The 14,471-nt window shown below is 39.9% G+C and overlaps 1 protein-coding gene across 3 annotated transcripts in view; it reads right to left on the reverse strand.

The window, feature by feature from the left end:
- The window catches only part of NPEPPS (aminopeptidase puromycin sensitive), a 75,131-nt gene that overhangs the window by 39,171 nt on the left and 21,489 nt on the right, over positions 1-14,471 (reverse strand). For all 3 annotated transcript variants that reach the window (XM_053361121.1, XM_053361123.1, XM_053361122.1), the window contains exon 3: positions 2,072-2,149. In XM_053361121.1, the coding sequence (XP_053217096.1) occupies positions 2,072-2,149 (78 nt within the window). The remainder of the gene's footprint in view (positions 1-2,071; positions 2,150-14,471) is intronic.

Here is a 14,471-nt window from a genome sequence, read left to right on the forward strand (position 1 = left end):
AAGCAGTGTGTAAAGTTTCAGTGCTTACTGTAGCCTAACTTGACCAGCAGTTGTGCATTAAATGCCTGAAGCAGCACCAACCAAAGTTCAGCTGAACACTTTATGGGTATCAACAAACAGATCTGTCTAGCATAAATAGCTCATCTGCCTCCAGCTCCAAACAGAGAAGCACATGGCAAATGTTCCCACAGCACGTTTTGCTGATGATGAACACCAAATAATTCTGTCGGTCAAATTCATTCTGCCACTCATCACAACTCATACCACCACCTACTTTTGAAAGGTGAAGCTCATCAACTACCCTTAAAAGTACCCATCAAAGCAAAATTTAATTATTCTAGAATAAAACTGAATAGTTCAAGAAGCATCAACTTCTACCTCATTGTGCCCAACCCCAAGGCACAGAACACAGAACAGTGTGCTGAAGCAACTCACCAGAGTCCAGTGGCTGCATTTGGTCTTTCTGCTAAACCAGCTTTCCCAGGGTTTCCATGCCCCCCCCCCCATTCCCTCAGTGCAACCATAAGGAAGATATTGTAAGCCTCTGCTTCCACTTTACATAAACTGCAGTTTGGCATATCATCCAAGCACTAAACTGTGGTTAATAATAATTATACTTTAGTGAAAGCAAGCCAGCTTCAAAAACCAAGGTGATAACGACAGCTTTTTGGAGGCCAACTATATGTTAAGACGGCAAAAAAGGGGGAAAAGACTGCAATAAGGCTGCTGTTCAAGACAGTATCCTCATGTTAATTTATCCCCTCCAGAATGTGTACTATTGCTTAACCTGTGTCATATTCACCACAATGGACATTAACTTGCCCCACAGAACAGACTGTCTTGGTGAGGCAAAGAAAACATTAGGTTTTTTCCATGATCATCTCACATAAGCAGAAGGCAAAGGTATGAAGTAGGAGAGGGGGAAGGGAATATATGAAATAATGACAAAACAGGGTAGGTAACAGTACATACTGAAGGGGAGTTTCCAAGGGGGAATTCTTGATCACCTGTAACCTGTTGCTACACAACACAGCAAGATCTCTAACCAGGCTTGCAGTCATTATAGTTTTGGGGGTAAGAAATATATACTATGCATGGCATTTCATTGGTTTTCATAAGCAAAGTTTCTTTATGGGTAACTGAAAACGATGTTTATTGTTTGTTTTAGGTGAGAGTTATTATTTGCTCTCAGTTTCTCAACACTCCACTTCTGCCACCATGAGCAAATGTTTGCAAAAGTTGTGACAAAATCCCTCTTCATTCGGCTCAGTATTGAATTTCAGTGCTTGTTGACATATTCTGTGCTTGTTGACATACTTTATTTTAATTTCAGTTCCTTTCTTATTCTTTGTAGTAGCTTCTGTGTAGTAGCATCTATGATGGCTGGACTAGTATTAGCATTCCCAGAGGGACTGGAGTGTTAGCAAACAGCAGGAAACACGCCGGAATCTGGTAGCACACACGGATTAAAATGTATTGTGACACAGCATCTGTGGACCAGAGCCCACTTTGCCAGTTGTACAAAGTGTTATCCTTCAGCTGACATACAGATGTATATATGTGGCTACAATCAAAAGTGTGGGTGGCGTGAAGCCAACATTATTACAAAGACAGGCATGAAGACTAGCATATCACATTACTATACAAAGCCCAAACCTGGTCAGAAGAGTCACTCAACATGAATTTAATCTACTTCTACTTTGTAATGAATTGGCACAGCATGACGAATAGTGCACATAAACTCCTACAGAGGGACAGTTACTAAATTGGATCCAGACTAGATTAACTGTACTTCAATCCCATTCAAATTCATATGAAAATTCAAGTCAACTAAATATGAGGCAGTTTCCAGTTACTAGGGCTTTAAAGGTTTTGGAAAGTTTCTTGAGCTTTAAGAAACTGGATTCTATTTGGTTCAGTTACCAACATATTGAGAAATACAGGGAAGGATGAGTTTTCAAAAGCATATTCCAACAGAAGAAAATCCTACCCTGGGGATGAGGTGCAAAATGTTTTGGATCTCTACTGAGCCATCTTGCTTCTAAACCAACATTTGTAGAGAAACCTTTACCTTTTTGAAGTGTGCTGGGAAAAGAGAGAGTCACTTTCTCATCTTCATTTTGGTAGTTGAATCCTGTTGCATGGATTTCTGAAAAAAGGAAAGGAAAGTGCTCTTAAAAGTTCGGAATAGCAATGACCATTCATGTGATGTGAGGACACTTGGATTTTGGAAGAAAGAGCTAAATTCCTGTCCTCTTTTTTCTTAATATATTTTTTAAACCCTTTATGTGGTCTTCAATATTAATCTCACCACTACTTTTGCACAATCAATTATATTTTGGAGATTTGATCCCCAGCTTGAATGCTGGAATAAAAAACCCCATTCCCTTTTAGGACCTGGGTAGAATCTACACACATATAAAAAACACTGTGAAAATGCTTTTTTTAAAAGGTTTTGAAAAATATATTGAATTTGCCATAGCTCACTGCCATCATCTATTGTTAATTTGTATATTGCACTTTACAATACACACAACCGTTTAATTTGCAGCTGCATAGCTGAGTCCAGGATCAACATGTTTCTCTCTCCTTTCAGTTTTTGTGTTGGTTCTGAATTGCATTCATTTCTTTCCCTCAGCATGAAGCTTCTCATAAATTGCAACACTCCTTGGAAGCCTATTTCTGAATTTGGGAGGAACTATGCTTTGGAAAGAAACATTCTATCACTTTCTGCTATTTCCTCCCCAGCCCCCATTTCTTCTCACTGTCCCATCAAAGAAAAAGCCATTCTTAATAAGTTATCAAACTGTGTATCCCACTTGCTTCCTTTTGCTTTCCTTCAGGCTAACTCCACATTCAGGTGGCGGAGGGATTGTATGTGTGTGCTATTCTCTGCTGACAACTTTCTGATATAGAATGCAGTCCCCTTTGTGTGGCCCACATGCTTCACTAGGTTTGGGGCAGGGGAGGAGCCTTGTTTGGAACCTCCCAACATTTTGTAATTAACTATTTTATGGCAGCCATTTTATGACTCTCCATGCCTTCCTATGGCAGTCATTTTGTGGCAATGCCCACAAGCACCCTCTCAAAATTCTACAGGTTACAGACCCCTGCTCTAGCCCTTATAATCTGAGAAAAACCTGCAATATTGAGTTTTTTGCACTGACAGCTCAACAAGTCACACCATATCTTGTAGCTGGTCCACACGGGAGGACATTCACTCTGAAACTCCTCTCTTTCCCCTTTTTAATCACCTTCTACTGTTGCTCCCCAAGCCCCACCAGCGCATTCTAACTGCTCTGCAATTACAATGCAAAGATGCTTGGTTTAGTACATGGCTGCAACAACATGAACTGTGAGACTTCTCTTGCATCTGTAATTCTAAGAACCCCCCCCCCTTTTTAATGCTACTAAAACTCATGGTTGTGAAAAACAGATTTTTTAAAATTATGGCAATAGCTGCTTAAAGCTTTGCAATGGAGTGCAGTAAAGTTCCAGTAGCCATGGAAGGCAGTTTCTTCAAACAATTCTTACTCCACAGACCCTGCGCCTGTTCTGAGTCCCAACCCCCTCAGCAATCTGTGAAATGACCATCAACCTATTTAGCCATTTTCAAAACATACTTAATCCAATGTGAGTGGTTTTGCCTCAGATAATTACTACAGTCCTACCTCAAGTTACAGACACTTCAGGTTGCGCGTTTTTGGGTTGCGCACCACGCCGAACCCGGAAGTACCAGAACGGGTTACTTCCAGGTTTCGACACTCATGCATGTGCAGAAACACTAAATTGTTTAGTAAACACTCCCGCACGGCTCACGTTCGCAACCTGAGCGTCCACTGTACTATCGAATAGGGTATACATCCAAAAACCTAGGTGAATTTTAGGGAATCAAACATTTACATGGTTTAATTAGGTATTTCATAGAATTCTGGCTTTGCAGTCACAGTAAACTAGTATCCTTACTTTTGCTTCTCGTATAATTATGTAAATATGTATGTAATGTGCAGTAGGGCACTTATGTGCGCACAAAAACTATTCAATACAGGCAGAATGACCATATTTTAATATGTACCAATTGTATTTTGTTAAACACAGTGAGAGGACACATGAGGCATGTAGGGATATCTCTCTCTCTCTCTCTCTCTCTCTCTCTCTCTCTCTCAGCAGCAGCAGCAGCAGCAACAGCACAAAGCTACTGGCTACCCACAGTCCATAACAACTACTGTAACATGACATTCATCAGCCGACAATTTATAGAAAGGCTTAAGATCCAAGCCTCAAGTGCTGGTTTTAGGATAGTCACACACACACACACACACACACACACACACACACACACACAGCCCCACTCACACCCCTGCTGAAGATCAAAGTTCCATCTAAGTTCAGCATCCTGTTCTCACAGTAGCAAACCAGATGCCTATAGGAAGTCTAACATAGTCTAAAAGCAGGAGCGTTACAGCACTCCCCCAAACTTGCAGTTTTCAGCAACTGGCAATCAGAAGCATATTGTCTCCAGTAAACAAAATACTGCACCAGTGGTTACCCAACTTTTCCCCACTCAAAAACCACTTGAAAACTGTTGAGAGTCTTGGCAGACTACTAACTTTTTCTGCCTGTTGTAGCAAATATAACACACTGTGCTAGATGGGGTATGAATTTTTATTGTACCCTAACAGAAATTTGTTTCATAGACAACCTAAATGAAGTTCACATACCAGTTTGCAACCTCTGTACTACACAGTAAGTGTGAGTTAAAGAACGCTATTTCTGAATGGCAAACACAAAATGTGAAAATTTTGTGAAGAGGCTTAGAAGTGGCTCAGGTACTCGTTAACAATTCACTGCATTCACCTACAGTACCATGGTATACATGTCTACTCAGTAGCCTCTTTCTGTTTAATAAAAATTATTCCCAGGACAGCTGCCTGAATTTTAGTTCAGGGTTGGCATTAGGGGAAATGGGGTTCTTGTGCCTTCAACAGCTGCACAATCACGACCAACTGCAGACTTTTTTCTTTTCTGCAAAATGCATTCAGCTATTTATTAGCATGAACAAGTAACAGGGGTTCCACAAAGCTTAACTGAAGGATCAGGCTGAGTTCTGGAACAAGTAAAGGAATACTGAAGAGGGTCTTTGAGGATGCGTGGATAGAGCCTTTTCCTCTTCATTGAACATCCCTACATGCATATAGGATTTATTTGTTTTACTATGAAGAATTCTACTCTGCCCCTTCAGCATTGAGGATCCATACAGAAATATTCCTTAAGTTAGAGGGCATGATTTCTAGGTAGGTATGAGAGGAAGCATTTCTTGTTCCTTTCTTAACAGACCTAGAAATAATTTGATCCCATATATATTACAGGCAACTCTGGAAACACTTAGCATCAAAATGTACTCATTCCACCTTCTCTTTTTCTATCTAATATCCAAATGGGAAAATGTGTACAGCATTTTTAAAAGAGTATGTGGGAATTACTTTATTAACAGAGTTGTAAAGGAGTTAAAACAAAAACAGATTAGCAGATGCAACCTGTGCGTAGAAACTTGCTTCTGAACGTGTATCTCCTATACTGGGTGTGAAAAACCTGTTGCTTGCATCCGGCTATTTAGTAACACATGGGCAAACCACAATGAGACACTATTCATCAGCAGCATTGTATAGTCGTATCTTGCACCTATCTGTCACATATAGCCCTGTAGCAATGGCAAAACAGATTTAATTAACCACTTGGACCACAGAAATGCATATGAAGGAATTAAAGTCTTTTACATACACATCCCCATTGTTGTACAGAACCCAGGAAGATGCCATCTTGCTAAATAGCTGCCTTTGTGCTATCTTGGTATGGATCTCTCCTCTCTGGTAACCTAGAAATGTAATCTGTGTGTCTCAAATGTTTTTGAGGTCAACTGAGTCATCAGAAATGGCTAACACTGGATTAGGAAAGGAAAGCTGCCCATGTCTGACATCGCTTACACCCCTCCTTGCAAAGCACCTACACAGATTTTTAGGGAGTGGGTGGTGCTGTGGTCTAAACCACTGAGCATTTTGGGCTTGTGGATCGGAAGGTTGAGGGTCCAAATCCACACAATGGTGTGAGCTCCCGTTGCTCTGTCCCAGCTTCTGCCAACTTAGTAGTTCGAAAGCATACCAGTGCAAGTAGATAAATACGTAACGTTGCGTTAGGAAGCTAAACAGCACTTCACAGTGTCCCGTTGCACCAGAAGTGGTTTAGTCATGCTGGCCACATGACCCAGAAAGCTATCTGTGGACAAAGGCCGCTTGCTTGGCCTGAAGCGAGATGAGCGCCGCACCCCATAGTTGTCTTTAAAAAAAACATTTATACAGATTTTTCACATGCATTATCCATGGTACAAGTGGATAGTCAAATCAATTTGGACTTTGCTATAGGGGTATATGCTAGCGATTGCATTGGATTTGATTGGATATAGACAGTTGCAATCAAGGAAACTGTGTTCCCATGGTGAAAAGTTAAAATATCTTGACTTGCAAGGTAATACATGGAACATGAATAATCCTAAATCATAAAAAAACCTTTTACAACCGTCTGCAAACCCTGCTGCTCAGTGTATTCTGTGCTAAAAAAAGATACCTATCAGATATAATACTGTTCTTTGCCAAAAGTGTCTAGAAAAAAGTGTAATAGCACATCAGCTGAGCATCCAGGTGGTACCTGGTCAAAACCATAGCATCTTCAGTTAAAAGAATCAGGTGACATGAAAGACCTCTGCCTGCAATCTGTGCCAATCACAAGCAAACAATATTGAGCTAAAAAGCCAAAATACTCTAAAACCTGGACTTTGTAGCTTCCTATGCTTACCCAGAGCAAAGTCTGCTTTGTGGTTTTTTTGTGAGTGTGTTCTTAAAAAAACAGAAGTAGCTCCCTTTCCAATCTGCCCAAAGAACTCTTGTAACATGCATGAATACTCAATACACAAAGCTCATTTAAGAAAAGAGCTCATCCTATCTCTTTTCCAGGTAAACCACCACTAGACAAGGGCCTACACGTAGTGTTGAAGCTACACAGGTGCATTCACTCTGCCTGTAAGACTTCACAAGTAAATATAATCTCTAAAAACAGACAAAGGAATAAGCTGCATAAAGGCATTTATCACAACTGTTGGCTTCTACAATGTACTACAATTCAATAAACAGAGATCACCATGGCAAGGTGATAACAAAAGCTATCCTTGTCATTAAAAAGTCAAGCCTTAAAATGAGTGTGAAATTAATGTGCACACACAAAGCTAATATGGAAATAAAGCCTTAATAGAATTATGCATTTTGAGTTTTGATTTTGAAACATGGGTGCTTTCTTCAACTTTCACAACTACTAAAATGAAGTAAAAATAAATACAATATAAAGCTCTACCTTCTGAGTACACTTCTTACTTAAAGACTCATCTGATGAGCCATTTCTGCACATGACAATATTTTGGTGTGTGTTCTATACTGACATTCAGTTCATGCGGCACCACCTAACATCTTTCTTCAATGTACAGTGTACCTCAGGTTACAGACGCTTCAGGTTACAGAATCTGCTAACCCAGAAATAGTACCTCGGGTTAAGAACTTTGCTTCAGGTTAAGAACAGAAATTGTGTGGTGGCGGCATAGCGGCAGCAGGAGGCCCCATTAGCTAAAGTGGTACCTCAGGTTAAGCACAGTTTCAGGTTAAGAACAGACCTCCAGAACAAATTAAGTTCTTAAGCTGAGGTACCACTGTATTCAATTTTCTTGAGTGCATGTCATTCTCAATGGCTCCAACCCACCAATCTCAGATGTCATGCTTGTTTGTGATACAGCAGAGAACGTTTTCTAAAGGAAAGCAGAATAGCTGAGAACAGATGTCAAAAAGGAAAGTACTGTTGACTGTGGATTGATTGGAACATCAGGCTTGGCTGTAGGAAACCTAGGTTCAACTGAAGTAGATCTGTGAGGATAGTCAGAAAGGCTTGATGGGCCTTATACCTGTATCTCTCCTCACTGAGAAGCATGTGCTTAACCCACGGCTGACAAGAGTTGGCTCAGAATAGGGTGAAAGCAAAGTAAACAAATGTCAATCCTTCCATTGAAAAGAACATGCAAGTCCAACCTCTCTCTTCCATTGCCTGAAACTAATTGTGAGCAGGAGGCAGCAAACTTCACCCCCAAAAAACAGACAGGGATTTAGCCCCTTTACATTCAATAGGATAAACTTTAAAAGCATAACGTTAAGCTATGGTTTGGCATTATGTCAGAAATGAGCCTGTTCGACTTTCGGGCTTATGCACATATGCGCGCGCACACATGCACTGGGGAGAAAATAAAAAAACTTCCATTTTAGCTTTATAACTAAGCAATTCTAAACACACATAAATGAACCTAGGGAACTATAGTTTGCTTTAACCTATTGTTACAGAACAAACCAGTATATCAGACCATGGTGTTTTGAGAAGTGGCATCATTTTATAGGAAGTGGAAGCAGCAGCAATGAAGTAAGAGCAATTAAGCAGCATTGGAGTGTGGCAGCAGTTGAGAATTTGGCATTCTGAAGGACGAAACTACAAACTGGAAATGTTAAGTTTAAACAGTTTGAATCATCACTGGGCAAAAACTCAGTGAAATTTGATCCCTGCTATCTTTAGATTCCATATGGAAAGAAAGCCTGCTGCAACAGGATGGTGCAACAGTGTTCTCAGCAAACTAAAGGGAGGGGCTGAACATCTGCCTTGAATATTTCAGGGTCTGGAAAGTGCACTTATCCCAACCAGAAGTGCCATTAAATCCTCCTGACAGGCAGCCTTTGATCAGGATGGAGAAGCATGCAACCCAAAGGAATACTCGCTGAAAGCTCATGTTGCTTCTGTAGTGGTTGTTTCACAATGCTGAACACTCTACATAGTGCTGACTTGGTATCGTACTATCCCTTAATTGTTTAGCAATTCAGTCATATAATCAGAAAACAGAGGTATTCAACTAACAAAAAATATTTCAGTTTATCATACTGTGATAACGGTTTTCCATGTTCACTGAAGCTGCAAAATACTGGGAAACTGTAACTGCTAAGGGCCACACCCATAACAGACATGTTTAGGGGATATAGTACTCACACGAGCTGGAGGAACAGCAGGGCTTGGTTGCCCAGGTGCTCCCCATTTATGAGTACCACTTCCAGGTACACAGCACCATGCATGTGTACAGTTGCACACAAATAGAACACACATAAATTGGGAGTTGCCTGTAATATGTTCACTTGCTTGAACTAGGACTTTTATTCTGAGACATGTGGCACTTACATGTTATCCTCAACCTTTTCAGACCATGGAACCACTTTTAACCCAAACAGGCATTTGGAGACCCATTTCTTAATTTTTTATTATCTTAATCTTTTGCATGGTGGTTGTGCTCCTGTTGTGACCCAACTTGGATCAGGCTATGACCCACTAGTGGATCCTGACTAAGCAACATCCTTCCTTCAACGGAAAGCAGTCTTTTTTTTTCTTTTTTTGCCTCTACTTTGATACTCTGAGCTGGGAAAATTTCAGGCAGCAGTTTGTATAAAAATTGATGCTGTCACTTAGAGTTTTCAAATATTTCCCCACTCTCTTGGTATTCTCATCTTACTGAGATTGCAGTATCAAACTTTCAAGAAGTGAAATGGAATGAGGAGGAGAAAAGGAGGGAGGATTAGGGTAACAGAAGAAAGAAAAGAAGCCACTGTGACTGAGGGAAGAAATAATACAACAAAAACAACTCAATCTAAACTCATCTTTATAAAGAGGAATTGCAAGCTATTACAGGCAATGAAGAAGGACACTGCATTTTATGAAACATTAACTAAACAGCACCTGGAAGTCATAAGAAAAATAACTTGACTGTGAAGCACGGTAAGAACCTTTGCATTAGAACCAAAAAAGGAAAAATAATTTATATTCCAAGATGTAATTTGCTAGGCCAATACTAATTGTGCTTACCTGGAAGTAAATCCTTTCAACTTCAACAAAAAATATGCTTAAGATTGAAGACTAAATCAAGAAAGTATGAAGACTGGAACAATTCACTATTGACACTAGTTTACATTTCCTACTAACTTCATTCAGATTACATATGGCTGTATCACTTTGAAATTACTTCTTTCAAGTGAACTGAAGGCAACTGACTTACTATTTCGAAGCCACAAAAGCCTGACAACAAGCCTGAGCATCCAAGGCAGCAGTAAAGATTACATGGGAAAGTATTCCTATCACATAGTTAAACTTATCACTTCAACAAATGACTTCTAGAAATGTGCCAAATTCTTTGCAGCCAGCATCAAGAGTTATCCCTGATTAGGACTGAAAACTATTCTGAATCCACAGATACCAGCACAAAAATTTTAGGAATCCAGGCAAATAGACACATGGGGTTTTCCCCCTCTCCTATCCTTGCAGGGGAGCAGGGCACAAAAACTGAAGTAGAAATCAACTGCAGTTTTTCGTACTGAGAGTTATTTAATATAAAAACACAAATCAAATGAGGTTTTCTGATGAAACATGGCAATTACTTGCATATTTAGTCTTAGTTGATTCTGAATACAGTGTCATTACATGAAATATACTGCACATGTCATTTTTGGGCATCTTTCTGTTTTAAAATACTGCTCTGAGATTTCACTTATTATGATCTATGGCTATATAACCAAATAAAAGTACTATGACGAACCATGAAAGACTATAAGCCTTCAACCAACAGAGCACTATGCATATTCACAATTTGTTTGCTAAGAGCTTGTAGTACAGATTAAAATAACTGCATCTACAAAGCAATTTCTGAAATTACAGAGTGGCCAGATGGATATGTCAATTAATTAATGATTCCAAATTATAGTCCTGCAATATAAAAAAAGCTTGGACCCTGGCCAAAGGTTGTACACAATTATGTTCCAAAGGAAGGACAAAGGCAAGTGTTCAAGCCAGAATTGCACATACTGGGAAGGAAATAGATTATACTGGGATGCCTCCTTCCCTTTTATAGGACTGAAACATTCACTGTATTTGAGGTTTGGCTACGATTGTGCATTCCTCCCTTCACTGTGTGCCTGCTTCTCTGAAAAAATCCTGGCCTGCATTAATCAGGAGTTCTCCATTACATCCCAACTGGAGAACTCTAGCAATGTTGGTTAACAAACCAATAAGTCAAGATCTGATCAGGTAGGCCTGAGGGCCCGCAGCATACAAGCAGACCCTTAGAGTCCTCTGATCCAACCTCCTTCAATGCAGGATTCTCAACTAAAACATCCATGACAGACGGCCATGCAACCTCTGCTTAAAAACCTCCACTGAAAGAGAACCCACCAACTTCCGAGACAGACAGTTCCACTGTTGATCAGCTCTTACTGTCAGAAAGTTCTTCCTGATGCGTAGTCAGAATCTCTTTTCTAGTAACTTCAATCCATTGGTTCAGGGCCTACCCTTCAGAGAAGGAGAAAACAAGCTAACTCCATCTTAAAGCAAACCATGTGTCTGACTTGGTTTTGGGTTACTGTTTTGAAAAGTTGTGTCACAAACACATCACCTTTTCCTATCCATAGGATACAATTACTCACTCCTGGCAACAAGAACACACATGCATCCAGATAAGGAACCCCATATGCACAACTAATTAAAATCCAATGAACAACCACTGACCCATTAAAAGCAGCAATAGAAGGAAACAGGCAAATGCAGGCCACAAATCTTCTTCCACTTGGCCCACTGCTCACTTGGTGCCCCCAGCTGGCTAAATGAGCCTTTTAGCCGTGGACAACTTTTTAACAGTAGTCTTAAAAATGGAGAAAATGGCTATAAATGCAAAAAATTGTCCTCAGCCCCATATTTCCTCATCTCCCTTCCTCCCCAATCTTCAGCAAAGACATCAACAATGATCGGAATCATTAAACCCTGGCCACCTACTAAGAATAGGAGTAATAGCAACAAAGTGCAATAGCAATGTAGTGAATAAGTGCACTGGCTTGGCTCTTTGCAACAAAGCTTTGACCCAAACTGACTGACCACTATCCTATCAGTAGCACTACAACTCTGCTTCAAACTCTCAAGGCACTAGCATCAAGATTTTATTTGCCAGTGATTTTTCCTGCCCTGGGGAGGGGAATGGTAATTTATACACAAGTTAATAATAGACCACAGTTCTGGGGAGAGAATAATAATAAGGGAAAGGGAGGATGAGTTGATCTTTTGCAGGACACCATTTGCTTTTACAATGTGTTCTAAGATATTACCCTGGGATTTGGCAAGTCCACAACTACTAAAAGCTTCTGCTAAGTGCTATAATTAATTCTCTCTGGGCAAGCGTGAATATTACACTTTTTATATGGGCTCCATTTAAGAATCATTGGAATGTCACCACAAATTTTCAAAAACTCTTAACCCTCCCCTTCCCCCAAGCTGGGAAGAACAGCTCAATCATCTAAATGCCTTCTGTAACATCAGAAATCTTGCTGGTGGTTGAAAGAAGTTTGTGAGGCTTCTTTACCCAGCAACAGGGAAAGAAATCCTGAAATCCCCACCAGTTCAGACAGGAACTGTGCTTTTAAAAAAAATTAATGTCTGAGAGCAATAACATTATCCCTAACTACCCCTCAACAAAAATTCCAGGTTCTGAGGAAAAAACCAAAACTTCTCTCAAGTTGTTAATCAACTAATTTTGCTAGAGGCAAACTTTGCAAAAGTGGTGAAGCTCCAATTCTCAATCCTTTAGATTCCCCTTACAGTGTCCCCCTTTCACAGACACTTTTAGCTTCACACCCCTCTTTTGATCTCTGGTTTGGCAACTATGGGGCAAGATCACAGAACAAACACTCAGGAAGCTGGATATTATGTTGAATAAATAAAGCAAAAACATGCAAATCCAGACACTTTAAACATATTTATTTCTACATAGTTATTCCTGGAAAAGAGAGGGTCTGATGTAAGCTTAGTGGTAAGAACAGTGTTAGAAACTCAGATGTATAAGCTGGGTACCAAATGGCTCCTTAAACCAAGGTTACAGTTGGAATGTCTAGTTGCCATTTTGGAGCACGACAGCTCTAGAATGCATGCTTAGATGTATGAAGTCCCAGTATCTTAAAAGAGAATGTAGCAAAGGGTCCCAAGACTTCAGAAAACGAAGTTAAAAATGCCAAGTCAGCCACTAATAAGCAAACTGAACTACAGTCATACCTTGGGATAAATATGCTTCAGGATAAGTATTTTCGGGTTACGCTCCGCAGCGACCTGGAAGTAACAGAGTGCGCTTCCAGTTTTCGCTGCTCACGCATGTGCGGAAGCGGCGAAACGCCTTACGTTCTATTCAGGATGCAAACGGGGCTCCGGAACAGATCCCATTCGCATCCCGAGGTACCACTGTATATAGATTGTTCCATTTTATTCTTTTTAATTTATACCAACTGTCAGCCCTGTGCTAAAGGGCTGAAATGGCCTCCACATCCTTAGATCTATTTTTGTAACTAATTCTCATCCTCAATATGTGAATATTCTAGCATTTTACAAAACTTTGCCCTGAAAAAGCAGTTTTCTTCATGTTTAATATTCTAGCAACTTAGTGCTGAATGGAATACCCCCTTCCACCCACCACCAGGCAGCATTAGCTTACCACAAGCTGAGAACTACTGCATATTGTGCAGAAGCAGCTTGTCTCAAGCCAGGAAAACATAGAAGCACTGTTTGAACACCCAACACCCACTGCAAACAAAATACTGTTCTCTAATTACTAACAGTGTGTGCTGTCTGATCTCTGAAAAGAGCGATCTGCTCATTATTTGATTCACTTTCTTTGTATTCAGCATTTAACACAGCACTTTTTATTTACAAGGTGGTTCATCACCTTGAGAGGCAGAACCCTACTATCCTTATATTAAAATGTTAGCTTAGTGTACACGAGTATGAATGACTTGCCTAAGACATCATAACTAGGACATGACGGACTTAAAAACACATCTTTCAAAACCAAACCTACCAAAACGAAGTGTATCTCAAAAGTTACACTAACTTCTGCTTTTAAAGTCATCCTTTGGCCCAATATTTGCATCATGACAATATTTCATTTTGCAGAGCAGCCAGGAATTTAAAAGCTAGTCATAGTAAAGTTAAATAAAGGCATTGGCTTCTGACTCATTCCAACAGGTGCCACAGAGCATTTATCCAGCAAGTCCTCTGCCAGATTCATTCTCTTCCACTTTCAAAGCCATTATGCTCTGGCAATATCCCAAATGGAATCAAATTTCTTAATCCTATCAAAAAAATAGTCAAGGTATGTGAATAAACATATTACAAATACATTTCCAGTGCAATCAAGCCATGCAGATATTATTTTTATTATTCAACTTATTACCTGCCCTTCATACTAAGGTCCATAGGCAGGTTACAGCAATTTAAAGTACAATATTAAAAATACTTTTAAAAACTTAGCTACAAAGAACTGCAAT

This window comes from Podarcis raffonei, chromosome 13, assembly GCF_027172205.1.
Source record: "Podarcis raffonei isolate rPodRaf1 chromosome 13, rPodRaf1.pri, whole genome shotgun sequence".
In the NCBI taxonomy this organism is placed as follows: domain Eukaryota; kingdom Metazoa; phylum Chordata; class Lepidosauria; order Squamata; family Lacertidae; genus Podarcis; species Podarcis raffonei.